This window comes from Zonotrichia albicollis, chromosome 6, assembly GCF_047830755.1.
Source record: "Zonotrichia albicollis isolate bZonAlb1 chromosome 6, bZonAlb1.hap1, whole genome shotgun sequence".
NCBI classification, from domain to species: Eukaryota; Metazoa; Chordata; class Aves; order Passeriformes; family Passerellidae; genus Zonotrichia; species Zonotrichia albicollis.
Window position 1 is genome coordinate 29863761 of NC_133824.1, and position 22801 is coordinate 29886561.

Consider the following 22801-nt stretch of genomic DNA (forward strand, 5'->3'; position numbering starts at 1 on the left):
CCAGGTAGGTCAGCAGCAATTTTTTTTCTTTTGGTAAATACCTGTTTGTGACCTGTCACACAAGCTCTGCTGAATGTAATGTCATGATCCTGGAAACAATTAGCTGTGAATCTTTGCAGTCTCTATTAGGGCTCAAACATCTCTTAGTCTGACTGTAGATGAAGTTGCCCCCTTAATTAGCTGGCAATATGAGGTGGCTTCTTGATATTCTGAGAATTGGTTCAGATTGAAATTGGCTCTAGATTTCCCTGTAAAGGTCCTGGGCTATGTGTCTTGCCTAATTATTGGGTAATTAGCTGACACAGGCTGGTGCTGGTATTCCTCACAGCTGTGGTCTGTTGGGGTTAGGGCAGTGAAATAGGTGCTTGAAGAGTGCCTGAAGTGTTGAATGAACCTGGAGAGGTCAGGCAACCTCTGAGTGCTCCTGCAAAGGTAAAGAGAAGTGCTGTTGGATGCTCAGGTCTACAGAGTACAGGGAGGGGCAGAGATAAGGTATTGAGCTACTGGTTTTTGAGATGAGGATTGCGTTTGAAATTCTGTTGCAACAAATCTAAAGGCAGGATTGCATATATTAACAGATGGGAGAACACTTCAGTGATGATTTTTGAATGGAGAAGCAGCCCAATTACTTCATGTGAGTGAGTAGGAGGAGCAAGATTTTATCTCTCCAAAACATATCAAGGGCATGTGGAGTTGTTTTAATGCAGTTTCTCAATAGTCTTTTGAAAGCACAAACCCTCCTTCATAAATGTCATAATCAGAATAGTGTCTCAAGCAAAAATGTAATTCCCCCACCCCTCCACCTAGAATGATCTCTCTCTCTCCAGTGACTAAAAGAATATTGTAGAGTTTTGAAGAACAGGTATTTTGAAAGTGTGGTACGTAGAAACATGAAAATAAAATGCCAACATAATAATCATATTAATGTGAATGTTATATACATATATATATATATATATATATATGGGGGGGAATATTTAGTTTGGTTTTGGGTTTTAGTGTTTCTGTTTGGTTTTTTATACCGAAGAGTTCCTTAAAATTAACCTCAGGCCAAAAATTATGAAGTCAAAGTTAAGTTTTTCAGAGTCTAAAATCCAACACCTTGGGATAGGAAAGTGATGCTTGTCATCCATGGTGCACCTCGTCTTTGGAGATTATTGAGTTCAAGTCCTTTGTGTAACTAGAGTTGGACATGAGCTTCTTGCTCTTCTTTGACTGGCAGGATGAGGTCTTAGTAGATTTTGTAGCTTGTGGAAGCATTATACAAAAAGAAGGAAAACAAAGTGAAAGCCCAGGGAAAATCCCAAGCTACAGATATGACGCTACATTTGTTAAATTGCTTAATTTGTTAATATTGAATAATTCTTTTCTAATGTGACATCTGGCTAAAATTTTTTAACACCTCTAGCATATGCTTTGGATGTTTACCCTTCTTGTTATGTTCAGGGTGTGTAAATTATGACCACTCCCATTGTCATCCCAAGGATGGTTCAAGGATACTCTTCTCTTGCAGTAAGATTAAGTCCCCCATTAATCATACATTTTGGTAGTCCTGGATTATCAGAAGGTGACAAAGTGGTACAGAAGGCAATTGTGGAGTATTGAAAGCAGCTGTTATTCCTCCCTGTGACCTATTGCAGTCAGATATACAATTATCTGAATGTCATGATGGGAAAACTAGTGTTTGCAGCTGGCCAGTTTAGATCAGAATGATATATTTTCTCCACCTTGCCTTAATTAATACATAGGTGCAAAATATGTGAATGTGCACTTGAAAGTGCATGATGGCAGAGGAAAATTACATCTTCCTTTTTACTCTCCTTGTTAATGTTCAGAGCTTTAAAGAGACTGTTGAGTGTTCTGCCATCAGTTACACAGTCTCTCTAATCTTCAAAAATCCAAGTAAGAGTGTAAGTAGCATGCATATGATGATCTCTGGCAATTTAAAATTATTAATGTGGAAATGTGATTGCTAAAAAGAGGCAATATATGGTTCTTTAGACTTTGGGTAAATTCAGACATGAATTTGCTTAATGAACGCTTAATGATTGTCTTTGAAATTGTCTGCAAAAATCCCAACATAATGCATGACCTTGGAAGTTGTAATATTTTGGAAATTATGATCCTAGGGACACATTTCTACTTCTAAAAGTCCAATGGGACAAACTGCAAATTCATGATTTTTTATTTTAAGCATGTGGTGTAGTAAACATCAGTGAATAAGCCATCAAGTTTTCTCAGTGCTGACAAGGACTTACTGTCAGAGGAGGTGTGAGTATTCAGTGCTTAGTCCTATCAGGTATTCCCTGCATGAATGAGAACCTGTTGAGACTGTTATTCTTGCCTTCCATAAATATGCCAGCTCTTTAAAACACAGTATATTCCAAAGTCTTTTTGTGTGATGTGGACAGGTAGGGGTTAAGAGAGAAAATGCCAGCCAAAAACCTGATGGTTGTCATGAGCAGGAGAGGGAGAAATATTTAGGAATGTGTTTTGGGAATGGCAACAATGACATTGTTTTGAGATGAGGAAAACAGTCTGAACATCAGGAAACCATTTAGTGGCTAAGATGCACTGACTCTGGAATAATTTTATAAATTGTGAAGTGCTGTCTCATGTATGGATCTTAAAAACAGTGTGGGTAAGAGAATGTGGTGTCAGGGAGTCCTGTTTGGCTGTGAAACAGTTGGGATGATATAAATATGTATAGGTGTATATATCTGCCAGGACAACTTGGGCAAAGTGAGCTGGATATCCTACCCTCTTTCCTTTGATAGAAATTTTGCAGATGTTTTTAATGAAAATTAATTCCTACTTTAAGTTTTAATACTGGAATATTTCCAGGGAACATTCTTTCAGAAGCTGGAAAGAACTAGTTGTGTGAGAGGGCAAGCAAGTGATTCTCAGCTGTGACTGCTCCACCTGAGTTTGCTCCTAAGGATTTAGCACAGATATAAAGAGAGAAGTTACAGGAGGTATTTTGTCTTTGCATCTCTTGGTAGAGATGCACATGTTCATTGGAAATATCTTTTGATTGTTCCTTTAAGGAGCATTTCAGAAGCTGTACATTCACGTTTATGAGCCATTTTCCTTTGATTCTGAGAAGACAGTGTAAAATGTGCCTATGAAGCAAGCAGCTAGCCATTAAATACTTCAGACAAAAACCATCAGAGAGTGCCACTGCATATTTTGAATAAGATCTTCTGAAGAGGCATCACATATGTTTATCACACAGACATCAACATAGAAGGAAGCTGCTTGTATCTAAAAAGAGGATTTTACTCCAGTGACGTTCCTTGGACAGCACCTCCCCTCTTCCTCTGTGCAGAATTATTTTGATATCAGCCTCCATAGCACAGGGGAGTGCACTAAGGTGGCATCCACTGCAGTTTACAAGGTTGCTTTCTTTGCCTGCATCAAGTGAATTTGTATTGAACACCAATACAAGTAAGATTGGTTTAAAATAATCATTTCAGTTTCATGATGCAAGACTGAGTACCTGCTGCCTCCTATCATCAATCAGAGCGGCCAGAAAGAGTCTGGCAGAGTCAGAGTCTGCTCTTGCATGCTCCAAAATCTACCAGCCTGCACATGCATGCCAGTTTAGGGCTACCCTGATACACTTTACAAGGCAGTGAGTCACTGTACACCGGGGTGCAGAGCAGCCAGGGAGGGTTTTGTGCCCTGGAGTTTCTCACAGCGTATCTGCTGGGCTCGCTGTGAGAGCTAGCACACACAGATCCCTTTGAAGTAAGCTCTGAGGGTGGGTGAACTGCTGTGCTCCCCAAGGCCATGCAGGAGAGCACAACTCACTCTCCTGCCTCACCCTTCCACTCCCAAATTTCATCGGCTGCTAATAGCTCCTCCCTTCCCTCTTGTTTTATATCAAACTGCAAGATTTCTGAACATAGATTAACATTTTTTTCTGTATGTACAATAAATATCTGGGCAAATTACATTCAGCATGTGTTGAGGTTGCTAAATGTAGCACAGAGATGCTCAAAGTAGCTTTGGGGGTGCTGCAGTCATCCAGTTGTGGCATCACAATTGAGTCACCCTGCTGAACTGCAGGACTTACCTGCCTGAACTGTGCTGCTATGGGAAGACTGCTATGGGTATTTGAATTTATTGTTTGGAAAGAAGCTGCTGACATCTCTACTGCCTTACAGCATAATGGTGGCAGTGTAGAGATACTCAGAGAGCTGTGATATAATTAGTCAGAAGCACTTTGCTTGGGGGTTAGAGCTGTTGCATAAATGCAAAAGTTTTCATTACCAGTAGTATTTCAAGAGAGCAATACCTGGGCAGAAAGGGGCTTCAGCACCCTCCTGAACATCGCAGTGGGTAGAAAAGGAATTGCTCTTCATTCTGCTGACTCAGTTGAGGTGTTCTAATAGGCTGCAGGAAGCAGGGAGGTGACTGCCTAATGACTGGAAATAATCAGGGGGTGGGGCGGGAGAGCCTCGTCATAAAATCCCTATTCCTCCACCCCTAACCTGCATGAGGAGTTCCTGCCAGCCATCCAACTCAGTTGCCTTTAACACTGGACTTACATGCAACTGGGACTGCAATGGGATCAAATTTAAGTACAAGTGAGGTAAGCAAAAGAAGGTGATAGCAAGTGTAAAGTGGGTAAAATTGTCTGGTGTTCCAGCGAAGTTGATCACTGAGGAGAACGAGTGGTTTGTGTTGTGTGGGCAATCAAGGGAAATTGAGTTTGCTGTTGCTCAGATCTTGTTGCAAGGATGGCTGTCCTAGTCCAGGCTTTTGCAGAACCTCATGGCACACTTGTCTTTTCGAGCCACATTTTAGGGCTAGAAACATTGCTTATTGTGCTTCTGCTTCCCTGTAAAAAAAAGGAAATAAGCTGGAAGAGAGTTGTGATGGTGGTCGGTAAAGGGCTTAATGATGCAGCTAAAAGCATAGCTCTAAATGTATCCTTGAATGTGAGATGTTTTGACATGTCAGCCTAAAGTAAGCATTTAACATGTAGTTTAGTTTTCTTAACTTTGCCTTGTGTTGTTTTTCCTAGACTTTTACGAGCACCTCAGCACCAGCGGTGAGAACGGTAGGTAGCAATTAGCTGGCCCTTCATTAAATGCTGTCCAGTGCTGAATGTAGATCACCAGAAAATATTTTAGGAATTCAATGACTCGGGGGAAAACTGTGTTGCAAAGTTTACTGAGCGTTGAAAAGCTGAGCTGCAACTTCAGCTCTGTAGATGGAGTATTGCCATGGTTTTCCATAAGCTTTAAGTAGTCTGGCTGCTGTTGGTGTCTGATGCTTGTGTTGCACTTTATCTGGGCTGGTTTGTACTTCAACTATATCAAATTATTAATTGCTCCCTTCTTGTGTGTTTTGATTTCTTTCGATGAAATATTCCCATTTTCTTACAGTTTATTCCTTTGTAAGAAGAGCTTTTATGTGGGTCTTCCTAGTGTTCTGGTATTCCTTGTAGCCTTTCTTTGCAGTGTGATGGTCTGTCCTAGAGCTTGCAATTCTCTGTGCAGCACAGCATTCACAGGTAAAAAGGTGGAATAAATGTGGTGAGTTCAGTCTCCTGACACGCTTGATCTTATCAGCCTAGTAGGAGTGGGAGTAGTGCCCAAACTTCTCTGAAGGCTTAAAAGGAGCAAAAGGTGTTTTGTAAAGGCTGAATTGAGGATGAATTCTTTGCACAGGCAAATTAAAAATGGCTGTTAATTAGCAGACATTTATGTTAAGAGGTATTAGCATAAAGGAAAATGTATCAGATAAGCTCCTATGAGCCAGTGAATGGGAGCAAAGGCATTGACAGCAGGATGAGGCTGTCCTCTGGCATTTGCAGTGGGTTTGGGGCTGCCAGTATCAGTTGAAACTCTTTGGAGATCTGTCTGCAAGATGGGCTTTTGCCCCTCCTTCAGTGATATGGGCACTTCCCAGCTTTGCATCCACATAGGGAAACCAGAGTGATACAGAGAATCCTTTAAATGGTGGTAAATTCTGTTTGCCTGTGGAGGTTTGCTGTTATTGATAGTATCTGAAGCCTGGTTGTGCCTGAGAGTCACATATTTTCCCTGTTCTAAGTGAAATGCTGTGGTAAAGACTTTGCACAATTTCTTCAAAAACTGTCTTCTAAAATGATGGAGGTCTCTGTATATAATCTTGCAGCCCTGAGAGGTGTGCTAGAATCATAAATATTATTATTTTGAGTTCTAGCCTGTGTTTTGAAGACCAATCTGATTCTTTTTTAATATGTAGCGCTTTTTACATTGTTAGTAGGTCCCTAGGTGCAAGACCTGTACAATTGCATGGCTTTAGATTGTTACTTTTATCTTCAAAGTATTTAGGATGACATGACATGAATAGAGTACCTGCAATTTAGAGCAGGACCCAGAGCCCCTTCTTTCTGCCCTGAATCTCCAAGGTTCACAGAGGTAAAATTCAGGAAGGACTCGAACTTTATTCCTTTTTTTTTTTCCATGGAAGTTGGTATTTATGGTAAGTACATAAGCCTAGTACACCTGAGTTGCTTTTTGTTACTCAGTGGCTCAGTCAAGGAAATGAGTTTTCGTTGTCAGAGTGGGTTTCAGAGCAACTAGTAGGACGTGTGGGTTTTCAATTTGAGCAGCTATACACATTAGGAAGATTATGTAAAATAGCTCGTAAGAAAAATTTGTTAGTGCCCTCATGCTGACAGTCAAAAGAGTAATACTTTTTAGATCACATAAATTACTGATAAGGACTGGTGTGGTCTTGAGGAAACAAAACACATTGAACTATGGGAATCCTGGTTTCTCAGATTTGGATCCATTCCAACACACATCCAGCTGTGGAACTGCAAACAGGAAGGGAAAAAAAAAAACCCGCATGAAAATTGCAGTCTGAAGCCACAGAAGTTTTGCATAGCTCTTGGAAAGAAGCAGCCATTGACTCAGTGCTGCTCCATTTGTTTTTATCCTGAAACAAACATGGGGACTTCTACTGACGCAATAAGACCCAGCTACAGGGTATTTTAAAATGGGTGAAATACATATAAAATAGCAGTATAAGGAAAAGTGTTTCTTATGCATTTGGCTTTGCCTGAGGTGAAATTCTGCCTGCCTTTGCCTGCTCCAAAATTCTTTGAAGTTAAAAGGTGCCACATACCTGACCCAGGTCAGAAGTAGGACAGTGATCTGTGTTTTAAAGTCTTGCTGCTTTTTCTGACAGGGTGAGTGATTTTTTTGTTGCTTTTCATAGCTTTTTAAGTAGTGATGAGATTTATATTCTTCTGTGATGAGAAAATTAAGGGAATAGTGCTTTCCCCCCAAATACATACTCACTTTGATAGCTGCCTTATCTCTTAACATGACCTGGGAATATTGTATGAGTTTCACTCTTTTCTCCTTAAGAAAAAAAAATCTGTGAAAGACTTTTAAGCTTGGAACTTTACTAAAATAGAGCAATTTTAGAGACCAGTTATATAATTCATTCATATGGATGAGCACTCATTTATGTGAACACTCCTATTGCCTTCCCTCAGACTAGATATGTGAGGATTGCACAAGTGTGCCACAGGACTTAATTGAATTTTTATCTGACGTAGGACAGTGTGACCAAGTCTTGCATTTGCAACCTCATATATTTAAGTCATTTCAAAAGTGATCATTAAAATGCCTGGCTTGTGTTTCCGGTTTATGAGGTAAGATTCATGTCTCAGATGAAATAAATATAGAAGCCGAAAGTTGAAGAGTGTGTAATGACTGACTGTAATAACTGGCCTCAGAACTTACCCAGTCTGTGATATGGTCATCATCACATAAAAGGCAAGGATGTGGAAGTCCTTGCCAATTGCTAGGAGATTATCCAGTTTAGAAGTTTTTCTGTGTGACTTTGAGTAAGTGGCTGACAGCTAGACTTGGTAATGCTAAAGTTAGGAGTTGTAAGGTTGGACTTCCAGGACTTTATCATGGGAGGGCACTCCACAACCCAAAGTTGAGCACTGAGGATCATTTCCATAAGTTTGCAGAGTAAGATACATCAGAATGGAATTGTAATAGCTGAGCAGAAAATTGCATAAACAGCCAGGTAACATGGACAGCTGGGAACAACTTTCACAGTTCCTATCCCCACATGGCACTTGGCTGCAGGGAGATATCACTATTCACTTGAGGTTCACAAAGTAAAGGTCTTGGTGCTTGTTTTCAAATAGCTGAGCCAAGGTCATTCTTTTAAAATGGTGTTAAGCCCAGTAATTATTAGAATTTCCATGGAATGGGAACTTGTGCCCAAGTCAATTTTTCTGTAATCAAGGAATGCAAGTCTCCTCCTTTCTGGATAAGAGAGATGTTCCCCATCTTCTGAAATAACATTTCTGAGGTCAAAACCACTTACAATTTATTGGTTGGGGAAAGCAGGGACAAAACATAAATGTAAAAATCATGTCAGTAGATGTCAGGGACAGACAAGCCTTGGCTGCTGGTCCCTGTGTCTAGGAGGGCTTTTCCCTTTCACCCACTACTACTTTATTCATATAGAAAATTAGTTGTAGCGCTTCAGCTGTATAGTCTGGGCTTGATATCTTTTGGTTGCTTGGGATTGGAGAGTGTAATCCTTTTTTGTTTGTTTGTTTGTTTGTTTTTTCCCCCAATAACTTTTTTTCTTTCAAGTCTATCCAAGTTATCCTTTGTGGGCATGTTTGGAACAATGGAGCAGATAGAGGTGTGATACAGTCTTTGTGACAACTGGAATGTCCCACACCTGACAATCCCAGGGCTTGCAAACTGTGCTCTGTAAAACTGCCTTGTGTAAGAGACTGGACAGGTCAGATAATGTAGAACAATATCAGTGACTGCTCTGACCCTCCTGCTGCTTTCTAACTGCCCCTCAGCTCTGCATCTTCAGGCCCCTTGTCAACTCAAAGCGAAGTGCAAGACGATCCTCTGGGGATTATTCAGGTTATTTCTTGGAGACAATTTATGTTCTCTGCTGACTTTTCAGAGGTGCTGAGGTCTTTGTTGGTTAGGACTAGGACCTCCTTCATTACATTGCCTTATTGTCCAATGTCATGTTATGGTCCCAGTTGCTTGACACTCTGGCAAAGCATTGTGAAGCACTTCAGGATAAGTCCTGTGATACTGCTGAAAAGACATAATTTGGCAAAATGTATAGCTTGTATGAAGAAAATAGCAAGGTATGTGTTATTAGCTAACATCAGTGCATAATTTTTGCTTTTCCTGCTTTATGATTAATATAGGCACTTCTGATGCCTGCCTTAAGCAATAAAGCCCATGTGTTTGTGTTAGGATGCTGTATTAGCTTTGTGAGGTTATAATATATCTATGAAAATAAGAGAGAGAGGGCTTATGGGTAGAGGTAGAATCACAGAATATTCTGAGAACAAAGGGACCCACAAGGACCATGGAGTGATGGACCTGCACAGCACCATCCCCAAGAATCACACCCTGTGCCTGAGAGCATTGTCCAGACTCTTCTTGAGCTCTGTCAGGCTGGTGCTGTGACCCCTTCCCTGGGGAGCCTGTTCCAGTGCCCAGAAACCCTCTGGAAGAAGAACCTTTTCTCAGTATGCAACCTAAACCTCCCCTGACCCAACTTCATCTCATTCCCATGGGTTCTGTCACTGGTTACCACAGAGGAGAGATCAGTGCTCCCCCTCATATTCCCCTCATGAGGAAGTTGCAGACTGCAATGAGGTCTCCCCTTGGTCTCCTCCAGGCTGAACAGGACAAGTGATCTCAGCCATTCCTCATGTAGCCTCTCCTCAAGATCCTTCACCATTTTTGTTGCCCTCCTTTGGACACTCTCTAATAGTTTTAAGTCTTTCTTGTATTGTGGCTAAATATGCCACAATATGTGCATAAAACTAAAACTGCCCCCAGCACTAGAGGTGAGGCCCCCCCAGAGCAGAGCAGAGTGGGACAATCCCCTCCCTTGCCTGGCTGGCCATGCTGTGCCTGATGCCCTCCAGGACAAGCTTGGCCTCCCTGCTGACTCACATCCAGTTTGCCACAGCCCAGGACCCCCATGTACGTTTCCTGGGGCACTGCTTTCCAGTATCTTGTTCCCCAGAGTGTATTAGTGTCTTGTTCTCACTAGCTGGTACAGATAGAAAGATTAGATAAAATTTGGGGCACATTAAAATCTGGTTTTTTTCTAAAACAGAATCAGTAAGTGGAATGCTAAATATCAGTTTAAGCAAGTGTTGAGAGAAATGGTATCTGTACATAAATTTGTTTAAAATGGAAGATGGTATATATCAAAGAGGAGATATTAGTATGTGAGAGAGAGTAAGAAGTTAAGCCATTATCTCAAAGGTGAAATGGGGAAAGGGTTAATTTATAGCCTGAGGAATATGAAGATTCATTAGTATGAGCCATGGAGGTTATGAGTTATTATAGACTTAATATCTCTGAGCTCAAGGTTTCTGATATCCAGTGGGGTTGTGAGTTAATTCCCAAGATCAACTCTGGGATGATTTTTGTAGCTTTCTGCTGGGGGTCAGAGCAGAAGATCAGAGGTTCACCAGAGTCTTCAAGAGGAGTATCTGATCATGTCAGCTGCATTTCTATTTTTGGCTATGTGCAGAACTTTGCGCTGGTGTCGGAGCTTGTGCTGGTGCATGGTAGACAGTTCTGCTTTCAAGCTCCTGTGACAGTATTTGGTGTCCCAGAGACAGCCTGTTCCACTGCAGGCAGTGGTGTGTGAGAGGGGAGCACACCCACGAGTGTGCTCTAGGGGTGTTTGTTGTGATAATAAGGGAGCCGTGAGCGGATGACGTGATCTTTATCAAACCAAACTCTTGGCACCTATCATTAACTTGAGTGATTTTGAAACATATTACTTCTCTTTCAGGCCTGAAAAGAGTTCTGTGCCAAAAATCTGCACAGATTTTTGACTGCTCTGCTTGGTTTGATGAGTTGTATTGTCTCAACCTTGAAAACTGTTCTGTCTACATCCTCAAAATTTCAGGGTTGCAGTAGTCTGTGACTACAGGCTAGAATAATAATGTCATCTTTTTTTTCCTTTTTTCCTTTTCTTAATTTTTGTGCAGGCACCAGTATCTCCCTTCAACTTGCTCACTGTAAAAATACTAAGAGTGAAGAATGCCCGGAAGGCAGACTTGCGTGAGTATTTCTAATATTGGTGGATGGTTCTTATAATTTTTCAAAGAAAGTATTTGGACAATGTTATTGTTCTCAAATTTTGTAGGAATAAAAGCATATATTGCTGTTTCCTAAAATCTTGCTGAACATGGCCAAAACCAATTTTCTTTTGGTATGCTCAGAATTTCATGCAGCACATCATAGTTTGTAAGAAAATTTTAGTTACTGCAATCTATATTTTGATATCGACTTTAACTTGTGTGATGGGTCAAGAGCAGAGGGAAAAACTTAGCAGAGGTTGGATTTGGTGGTTTCTGGCAGGAGGGATGTGGTTAGATCACATAGAAGTTGTGCTTTACAATGGTATTTTTGAATGATCACTATCAGGGAAGAAATCTCTGCTGCACTTATATGTGGTATTCTGGGTTACTTAAGCATCTTCCACAATGTAATATTCCTGTATTACATGTATTACTGCTTATTTCTCTTTCTTCTTTGGTTTGTTAGACAAAGAGAGAACACTTTATAATGTGTAAAGTTAGGAGTTTCTTAAAGTTCTTTTTTTATGTATAGAAGCACACATTCCATGAGCTTATAGTTGTATGTACAACTTTTTATTTATCAAAACCCAAATTTTAAAATGCCTAAGTGGTGTTTTGCGCCAACCAAATACGTGATCTGATCAGGCCACCACTGAAATTGCATCTACAAACCCACATGAACAACGGAGTGTGCATTTCTGTATTCCTGTACTGCCTGTTTGCGTTTCATTTCCTTGTGGCTGCCCTTCTCAGAGCAACTTGCTCAGTCACTCCTTATCACAGTGAATCATCAGGATCTTTTTTGGCTAAACCTGTTGGTATGTCTGCCACAACATATGGCTTTCTTACTTGGTGTTCTGGCCTCAAGAGCAGATGAATATCATATCTTGATCCCCTTGAGATGCCTCAAATTCAGAACTTGGGCATCCCAAACACATTTTTAAAGTGTATCTGGCAGAGAGATTTGTAAGCTCTTCATTAAGAGTACTTTCTTAACAGAAAATTTATTGAAAAAACTCTACTATCCATTTCGTTCTCTGCAGTGGGAAGGGTATTCAGGCAATGTTTACATCTTCTGAGACGTTAATTAGGCAAACATTTCATTTAGTTTTCCTTGAAACCTTGGTATTTTCAACTGTAGGAAAGTATCCCTTTCCTACGTGTGTCTAATGGTAAAAGTACTATGCTTGTTACAATTCTGAGTTAGCATTTATTTCCTCCACTGTAGCTTTCCAATTTTGCTGGTTAAATCTTGGTGTTCCCTGTGACTATTTATTTCTCTTGTGTATATTTTCTCATGAGTGTTTGTGCTTTATTTATTGAAGTGAACATTTCTTCTTGCTCATTGACTCTTATGTTCCTATTTAATTAACTAGTGAAAAATAAAAATACTTTAAAAGTACTCCTCCCTACTGATGTTTCAGAACAAGATAATTTTAATAAATTTGAGTAGAGGCCTGAAAATCTAGACTATGTTTTGGACCCTGACATTGACTGCATTATGGGATCTTGGACAAAGCATGGCATCATAGAATGGTCTGGGTTGGAAGGGACCTTAAAACAACCCCCCTGCCATGAGCAGGGATACTTTCCACCAGATCAGGTTGATCTAAGCTCAATCCAGGGGAATGATGGTCTTGAACAGTTCCAAGAAATTCAAGTTTTCTGAGTGTACTTATTTGTGTAATCCTTATAGTGCTACTGTGAAGTAATCAGAGTGTCTCATCCTCTTTGAAAATGGAAACTACGGCATTTAATCATTAACCATTTGCATTTTCATCTGCTTACATTTGTGCCTCTGCTGAACATCTGATCAGTCACAGTCTTCTGATCAGGTGTGGCTTAGGTCTCTTTCTGGAAATGCTTTCCTTCCCACAATCACAATCCAGGTTTTGCTGGTTGTGATAGCATGGTTAACAACACAGTGAAGGCATGGCTTGGCTCGTAGGAAAACCTAAATCTGTGATTGTTATGGGAAGATAAAGAGGAAATACATGAAGTAATTGCTCTTAATATAATGTAATAACACTGTTACACGTTTTGAGCATGATGCAGGGATTGACTATGAGCTGAATTATTTGGCCTCCTCTGACTCACAAGGTTGCTGTAAGAACCAGGTGACTGGTTGAGCACTGCTAATGTGGAATAGGGAGATTGCATTACAGGTGTGAGAGAAAGGCCACTGGTACTTGTATCACGCTTCTGTGAAGTCTCACTCCCTAGAGTGCTCCCTCCAATTTGAGGACTCAGAATATAGGAGAAGCTGATGTCTTCATTAGCACTCATGGCTTCCTTCCCAAACATGGGTGGTGGCAACATCTTTCCAGTCTGCAGACAGAGCAGTAGGAAGGAATTGAACACACAGTAATTTAATTGTGGTAATTAAATGGATTTTGTTTTCTGCTAGAACTGCTGAGGAGCACGCAACTTCTAAAAACTTTGTCAAATATATGAATGAATAAGGAATAGGCACATTCTGATTTGTGATAAATCAAATTTTTCAGCTTTGTTGCAAGAATACCTTTCATGAAAAAAATCTGTTCTTCAGTTAAGCTAGCATGTTAACAAAGGCTTTCATTAAGCTAAGGTACAAAATCTGGGGAAGAAATTATAGCAAATAAGTCTCTCTGTAGCCCAGATGGAAGGTTGTGAGTTGTGCTGACTGTCACAGCCATTTGGATAATCATGAAGAGAAAGCTAAATGCAACTTCTACTGTCTGTGGAGGGGGGCACAATTTCAAGTACAAAATAACATTAAAAAAAAAAAAAAGAGTAGGTCTAACTAAGACTGAAAAGGTGGAAATGGACATTACAAATGTGTGAGGATGTCAGTTCTCCTGTCAGTGCTTCACTGTATTATTTACACCTAATCCTGTATGTTTCAGGAAGAAAGCCCCAGCTGCGCTATCTTTGTCTTATTAGGGTTAAATGGGCTCTGTGCAGAAATTCTTTCTCACATTCTAACTGTGCTTGTCTTCTCCCTGCACAGTCACCCTTTCAGATTGCTACGTGACACTGTGGCTGCCCACTGCCTCAGCGGAGAAGGTTCGGACCAGGACCATCAGGAACAGCAAAAACCCCGTTTGGAATGAAGCTTTCTGCTACAAGATTGATCGCCGTGTCAAGGTAACTGACATCAATTCTTTTCACCATTTGGTGTCTGCACTAGTCATTAGATTACACAGAGCTGCAGTTAACCAATACTTACATAGCTAGTTCCAAATACAGAGGATGTTAAAGAAAAAAACCCAAGCTGGTGCTTGCATTCTCCTTAGTGTTGTCCTATTCCCCTTATTTGTTACTTAGACATGTACTATACTGCAATGAGCAGGAATTAAATGTACTTCAGAATATAGCCTTACTATCCTATCCCAAATCTTGACATAAACAAGCAAAATCCAAGAAAAAGATTGCATAAAAATAGCAAAACCACTCAGTTCTAGATATTGTGAAAATCCTTTAAGCCATTTTTATGTACCTGTGACTGTTTTATACACTTAGAACCAAAGGCCATAAAATATTTAAATTACTGCATTAAATGTAGAAACGTTTAATGCAGTAATTTATCACCAACTCATGAATGTTCTGCATGACCTGTATGTCTTGTCTGCCTGGGGAAAAGAAACAAACTTGCTTCTTTTTTGTATGAAGAGTTATCAGTAATCTGACATCTAATAAGCCCAAGTCTCTCTTGTTTTTCTTTCCCTTTCTCATTTTTCTCCTTCCCATAAAACTGAAGGAACAAGGAAAGAAAACCTAGTCTAGAGATTTTCCTGCCTTAGATGCAGCAGTAACTCCATTATGTCCTTAACCTCTTTGTGCAGAACGTGCTGGAGCTGAAGGTGTGTGATGAAGACACGGTCACCAGGGACGATGAACTCTGCACAGTTCTCTTTGACATAGATAAGCTCACTGTGGGACGAACTGTCCGCGTGAAGTTCCAGCTGAATCCACAGGTGAGCAATGGAATTGGTGAGAACAAAAGGAAATTCTCCCCTTCCATCCCAACAGATCCTTTTACAGTGTTTCGTTTTAGGGAACGTCTATTTGAATTGTATGTTGCTGCAATTCTAAGAAATTGTGCTTTTTGCTAGCTTTTGTTTAGAACAAATATTTATGCTGAAAATACAGGATGGAACCACCTATAACTAGTTATCCACTCTTCATTCTGAATATTTCTGGGATGTTTGTTGGCTCTTGGTGTAAATTCTGAATTTTCAGCTCCTTTAGACTGTAATGGTATTAAAGAGGCTAATTCCTTTTGTTTTGGGAATTAAAATCTGAACAAATGGCTGTTTCAGCAGAATAGCAGTTCTTAAGCATGCAGATGTGTTTATAAAGTATTTAGATTAAAAAAAAATCATTTTAGCAACTGCTTCTTCAATATCTAAAAATTGAATATCTTCAGTTAAATCTATGGTTTTCTTACATTCTGGGAATTTTCCTAAGTTCTATTTTAAATGCATATTTAAAAAATTAGATGAAACTGCTATGCTGAAAGCTGTGAAGAAAAATAAGTAATCAGTCTTTCTTTTCTTTTATCTCCTCTCTTCAGGCACGTGAAGAGCTGGAGGTGGAGTTCACACTTCAGAACACGTGAGTAGTCCTGAATTCTTAATAAAGTGTGATATTCAGTATAAAAATAGTTTGAAAATCTGGTTCATATGTGATGGTGTCCCTTAAACCTGCAGTCTCTAAAAGCAGTAGCAAGATGTTTTCATTCAAGTATAGTAAATTAGAATTTTAGAATACATACTTTTAGATTTCAAATGTCTGAAATGTCATTTTTTCCCTGTTTGAATTCTGCCTCTTGGGCAGCAACTTCTTCCTGTTTTCTTTTTTTCTCATTAAGGCAATGAGATACACAAAAAAATATGAGGACAATGAAAATATTCAGGAAGTTTTGACCCTTAGGAGTGCCAAGCCTCAATGCCCTAATTACCCCCTTCTTGGGGAATCTGGTTTTTCAAATGCACAACATTATAAAGTGCACTTCCATAAGTTCATCTGCTCAATTCATCTGGCTACACATGGGGAGCTGTGGTAGAGGAAGGAACCAAATATTCTGCATAAAGTAAGGTCCAAAGACCACTGTGGGAGTCTGAGAACTGAGGAACAAGGAAAGCTGGAGGGACAGCAGTAGCTTCACTTAGTAGGCTTGAAAGATGTTGGCGGAGTTTTACATTTAGAGGATGTACTTAGAGAAGGTACTGCTCTTAGATGGTACTGCTGGAGCTTTCTCAAGGCATTTGGGCCACTTCAGGAGGCCTTGCAGGATAATACTTGAGTGGATACCTTGAATTCCTGACAGCAGGGGAAATAAGAACTTGCTGGTGTAAGGACAGTAGCCCAGTGTTAAGAACTGAAGAAGGAAAGATCTCAGTGCTCACATACAAAAAAACTATCAGAGCTGAAAGAGTCTCAGAATCCCTTTTTGCAACTCATGGAGACTCATCGGGGTGGATTGTTTGTTGTTTACTGTGCACCAGAACTGGCAGAAGGCCAGCAATACCAAGGCAAATGGTGCCTGTCACATTGCAGGAGTGTCACAACATCAGTAATGGCAATGGGGAAGCTCCAGCAGGCATTGCAGATATCCTGTCTAGGGTCCTCCCTCTTTTGCAAGTTACAGGATGGGTTATGGAGTTGGTACAGAGAATCACACTCTTGATAATCCTGTCTTTAATGGGGGAGGTCCAAGTAGGTTGTCTGGCTTGGATGTTGTGCAAAAGTGGGTTTGTGTATGTATGGGAACAGAGGCTGGAACTTGTCTTGGAGCATGTGTGCCACCAGCTCTGTGCCAAACTCTTCTCACTGACCTCGCAGCCAAACTGCCTTTTCCTGGAGTTGTATTCAATAAAATCAGAAGTGGGACAATTTTTACAAGTGATGCCTGAGTAGGAGTTCTACTGGTTAGAAGATGATGATTGGAACTGTACCATTAAAATGATCCTTTGCAGTCTAAAGGGAGAGATTTCAAAAAGCATTTCATTCATAGTGTGGTTCCTGAGTGACCAATGTAACAGTTATGGCATGAAGAACTCCACATGCAAAGGCAAGAAGGTGCTGCATTATAAGGGAGGGGATGTCCCTGTGAGCTCACAGTAGGACTGAGAAAATGGGCTTGATGCCAGAAGGCAGATAGACCTTTCCCCTGCTATTCCTCGTTCACATTTCTTGTGTTTGTGTGGTGGTCAATGCTGTTCTTCCCATCAACTGAGTCTGGAATTAGGGCTGGATTTGGATCCACATCTGGATTGATTAAATATGTGGTCTTGGGAGGATATTGAGAGGGTTGGTTTTTTCCCTTACTTTGGAATGTCTGATGTCATGAGTAATTAATGAAAGGATTTGTCCAATAAAATTGTGGACAATGGATTGCATTGATAAACTAGAGAGCCCTGGAAAGGTCTGAACAATTCAAGTGAAGTAGTTGAGATGGGTCATCAGAAAGCTAGGGACCCAAACCAACCTCTTCTGTGTCAAACAAGCTCAGCAGGTTTTGGCAAGATTTTTTGTCAGTGTGGGATGGGAGAAGTGTTGACAGAGATTAGAGATAATTTTCAGTGGAAGAGAGCCCTCTGATAACAAGGAGTACAGCTAAGCATGTGGGATAGTTTCTAGAAATCCTGTATTGTGATTGGAAGAAGAACATACATTTGTGGGGGTGATATGGCAGTTTATTTCTGAAATTAATAACTATTCCCACAAGCAATTTTTCCTGATGCTCTTTATTCACAGTTTTAAACTTCTTCCCCATCTTTGTTCTAGATTTTACTAATTGCAAGGTTTGTTACATTAGCTTGTTCTTTCTTTCCAGCATTTTGGGTGAATAATACCACACATGACGGGTAACCCCAGGCCAAGAATGTTTCCTGGGTTGCACCTAGTGGCTTTGCCACTCCTAGTTTTGTTTGCCTATAACTTCACTGCAAAGGTTGTATTTTGTGTTACCTCTACCAAAACCAGCACTATAACAATTACCTCATGTTACACTGAAAGGCTGTACGATAATTTGTTCCTGCATCCATTCCTGCTACATTTTATTTAAAATGGAAGAAAAGCTTCATTTTGTTAGTGGGTTTCCACAACAGCAAGATGAACACCCTCTCTAGTTTTGCCTCAACCTTATGCCACTGCTGCAGTACCAGCAAATGCTCACCTCTGCTGCAGAGTGGCAGGCACTGAGGGCCAGATGTTTGATCCTAAGGACACAGAGAGGAAGGCATGCTCCTTCCTCCAAGTGCCTTTTCACCAGCAACCAAGCCAAGGGATTGCAAATGCCTGCCCAATGTTTTCTGGGCCCATTACAGGAGCCCAGCTGGCGGGAGAGCTGCTGCGCTTGGGCAGCAGTGACAGAAAAGGTAAGGCTGTTGTATGCAGGCTGCTGGTTCGTGTGCTTTAGTGCTTTTTGAGCTGTTCTCTGGTGATTATCAGCGGTAACCTGGGCTTTCTGCTGTGTCTCCACGGGCAGGGTGCAGCACCAGAACGAGCCCATCCGTGTTGCCACAGGCACGGGGTCCCGCTGGAGCCGGTGGCTGCGCTCGCTCAACATCCCGCTCCCCTCCGACTTCTACTGAGGGCCACGCCTGACACTGAGGGCCACAAAGAGGCTTCTGCTGAACTGCCAGGTGATTTGAGTTTCCAAGGGAAGGTCTCAGAGCCCCAGGGTATTTGCTGTACCTGCTGATCCTCTTTTTGGCCTCTTTTATCTTTCAGGTGTCTCAAGCTGAGGAAGTGCATCTCTAACAACTCTTAGAAGAATGAAGGACCACTCTTACACAACCTTTCATCTTTGCTCCCTCTCCCTTTTTTTTCAAATGTGAAAGACTATATTTAAAACAAAGCCCAATTAACAGAAATAAATGTAAATAGGTGTACAAAAAGCTGTATAAAACTTAAATATTTAATTATTGAAATATGGCAAAAGCAGGATTTTTAGAAAATAAAAGTCTTTTTTTTTCTTTCTGTAGTTCTGCTGTGTTATTTTGAGAAATCCCCCTCATGTGGAGGGGGAGCCAGCAGATCATGCCAGCCATTTGGCTTGGGCACTGCTGAGAAACCCCCAGGCTGAGTCTCCATCAGCTGGGGGCCAAATGCACTGTTTGTATTTATGTGTGGAGGAGCACTGAAGGCAAAAGTTTTAAGTTAAGAAAGAACCTTTGAGATGAATACAGCTTTATTTACTGAAACACTACCATCCCCCCTGCTTCACTTGAGTTGTCAGAAAGCTCAGAAAAGTAGCCTACATTATTATGGAAGCTACTAAAGGAAGGGAAAGCTGGATCTGACATGAAAGAATTCAAAACTTTTAGATAAGTATCAAAAATTCAGATTCTCTGGTGAAATGGAGTTTAGCAGCCTAAATGAGAACTGCAATATAAGAATCTGTGTGACTGTAAGTTCATATTCAAAATTACTCCATTATATCAGGCATAATCCAAAAAGGAGAAGGCAGAAGTTTTATGTATACCAGGTGATGGGAAATGATCCCTGGATTCATAGAGTACACTGCAACCTTAGGCATTCCTGCAACAGACTTTGAGTGGGGAAGGATGCCCAGGGTCTCTGTTTTTGTCTTTCCCTGCTACAGGTTGTAATATATTCCCAGTTCTCCTAGTGAAACTGAAGCCTGCAATAAAAATAGCCCACAAATCACAAACTGTGATGGAGAAGAGAACAGGAACATAACTCTGTGTGATGAGAACTGTCTAATAACAGATTGGTTATCAGAGAAATTACCAGTGGAACTTATTCTGTGCTCCAAAGGGTAGGCAAAAATTCAAAGATCCCTGGCAACCTGAGCTCTTCTGCACCCAGCTCAGCTACGTTTCTAGCCACAGCTGATTTCCTAAGATTCAGAAAAAGATGAGAGCCCTTGCTCTTCTTAAAACAAAGGCATGGACCACCAGGTCCACCATACTAACAAGCACCTGGACTTCCTTACAGGGGTGGCAGCAGAGGTGACAACCCAACAGAGACATCTCAGCCATTGGTCCTTCATGACTGAGGTGTCCTGGTTCTTCCCAGGGGTTCTTCTTGCAAGCTCTGCTCTGTTCCGTACAACAATGCAGGGTCTCCCACCCTGTTTGAAGGCCATGCCTTGCACCTCCTAACTTTGAACCTAACTTTACCCCTTGCTGATACCAGCAACTCAAATAATACTAAACTTTACTGGATGTTTACCTCCATGAACAGATATCTTCACCTGTCTTTGCATTTTCATTTCACCAGGCTATGCAGGCTGAGGTCTTCTAATATCTATCACGCTGTTTCTTGCTTTCCTTGATTTTAATGAGTTATTTGAGGATGGTGGCACCATATGTCATGTAATGTTAGAGCTATTTGACTACAAAATAGTAATTAAGAACAAAAATTTGTGTCTGAAGCAAAACTGGAGTGGTGCTTGCACACATTTACCTGTATACAGATGGAAACACTGAGTATATTTTCACCAATTCCTGACCAATGTACTTTGAACTCTTTAGAAATACATTTCCAAAAAAAATTTACAAAATTTTAAAGTTTATGATTGCGGGTTTTTGACCAGAGGTGTTTGCTTGAGTTTGTTGTTGATGTTTTTTATAATTGAAAGTTTTTCATGAATTTTCTGAAGTGTATTTAGCCAGTTCATGTTTTTCTCTTAATGGAAATACTAATATTCTCTTAAAGAAAATACTGACTTGGAAACAAAACTTTAAACTGTTTATGAGCTTTTCAATGTTGAGCGAATGCTATCATGTGTGTTTATACTTAAATCTAATTGTTTTCACTTTAAGTGGATAAAAACAATGTCATTCACCTAATTTTAAAGGAATTGTATTGTTTAGTTTCAGCTGAGATAAAATACATATATCAAGTATAGAACTATATGAGAACTCCAAATGTGTAATCCATGGCTTGTAAGGTCAGAATAAACAGCTCAAACTCTCTGCAGCAGATTGGGGAGTCAGTGCTCAGTCCTTGTCAATAGTCCATACATATGTACATATTCTCTTTGGAGCCATCTCAGTTCTTAAGAGATTATATAAATTTACATCTGTAATTTAACGAAATGGTACATTATGAGATATCCTTAATGAGATACTGCCTGATATTTCTGATGGAAAATATTTTAGAATATAGAAATTGTTGGCTGCAGTATGTGAATTCATCCCTGCTCTTAGATGTGGAAACACATCTATACATACAGTGATCTATTACTATCTCTTGTGTGATTTGCAGATCACTTCATAGAGGTAAATACAATTTTTCCTGCCATTAGGGAAATTTTTTTATAAATTGTGAAAAGCTAGGCAGTTGTATTAGACAAAAACCTGGGTAAAACTGTGACATGCTCAAAAGAATCAAGATGTATTTAACAGCTGCGGCTGTTCTCAAAATCAATGTGTCTCATACCAGTATTTATTGCATGGTTTACTGAAGCAAATGTATAAGACCACAGGAGTATAAGTCCAGCTTCATATTCTGAGTGGATGGAAAAACCTGAAACTCAGCTCATCATCTAATCCTAAGCTTTAAAGTATTTTTGAGTGAGAATGTTAAAGTCAGAAATGTCAAAAGTCATGTAAGAACTAATTTGTTAACCATAGACTTAAATATTTGTCTGAACCTTCCCACCCATGACATTATCTTCTTTTTTTTTTTTTTTTTTTTTCCAGTCTGGACTACCCAGATGGCATTATTACGAATGGAGTACTAGTGGTAAAGTACATATTTATTGTGATCTTTCTTGTGTCTGAATAACAAATGTTCATGTTTCTAACTCTGGAAACTTTGAGCTGTTTCCCAAACCCAGTACTGCTGCCTACTTTCTTCTATAAATGATAGGCTCAGAACTATCAGGAGTTAATTAAGAAAGTGTTACAATGCTCATAAAAATAGTTCCATATGTTAATACACTCATTATTTTGAATAGGGCTCATCTTCTTTGCTTAATTGTCTCTCCAAGTTCAAGCAGTTCATGAGTTGTTTCTCTTTATTTCAGTTTTGGAAAGAAATACCTTATCATTATTGTCCTCGTGTTATCTGAAGACATAGTAATAGATAATAATTGTCTTGCTCATTGATCAACCAGAGGGGTTGGTTGGGAACAGTATGAATCACTTGCAATGGCATTTACACTTCTCTCAATCATCATTCGTCCTCTCTTGCTGCAGGCACGTGATGTTTCCTGTTTGGAGGTTAGAGTGGATACAGGGAAGCTGAAGCAGCAATCCACAAGTGAGGTTATTGCTTCATTAGTCTATTGTTCTTGTGTTGTGATTCAGCCATTATATCAGATGTTGAAAAAAATTAATAATCCGTTGTGTACATTGCTCTATCTGTGTCATATAATACTTAGTTTTGCCATGCCCCACCTTGCAGAAAGATTGTATCTGTCAAAATTCAAGTTCATCAACTGCTTAGTTATGAGGAAAATGTTAAATTGATGCAAAAATAGAGCCAGGTATACTAGACTGAAAAACTTGGAAAAATGAGGTTAGTTCTTTTTATTTATTGTTTGTTCAAAACATTTTTTTTTCTAAGTGGGATCTTTAAAAATTATCTCACAAGTAATATGTAGGAATCTTATCCCTTTAGTGCCTTAATAAAAAAAAAATTAACCTAAGTTTAAATACAAAGTTGTATCAAAGGGGTCTTGGCAAATTGCAGGGAAGCTCTCTGCTACAATAG

At 40.0% G+C, this 22801-nt stretch overlaps 1 protein-coding gene across 1 annotated transcript in view; it reads left to right on the forward strand.

Annotated features, from left to right (window-relative positions):
• The first annotated feature begins 4570 nt into the window (after window positions 1-4570).
• Window positions 4571-22801, forward strand: part of LOC102072694 (cytosolic phospholipase A2 epsilon) — a 31725-nt gene continuing 13494 nt past the window's right edge. The window contains exons 1-8 of the mRNA XM_074542179.1: window positions 4571-4597; window positions 5033-5068; window positions 11033-11105; window positions 14115-14251; window positions 14950-15081; window positions 15681-15721; window positions 21787-21829; window positions 22285-22348. Coding sequence (XP_074398280.1) covers window positions 4571-4597; window positions 5033-5068; window positions 11033-11105; window positions 14115-14251; window positions 14950-15081; window positions 15681-15721; window positions 21787-21829; window positions 22285-22348 — 553 coding nt within the window. The remainder of the gene's footprint in view (window positions 4598-5032; window positions 5069-11032; window positions 11106-14114; window positions 14252-14949; window positions 15082-15680; window positions 15722-21786; window positions 21830-22284; window positions 22349-22801) is intronic.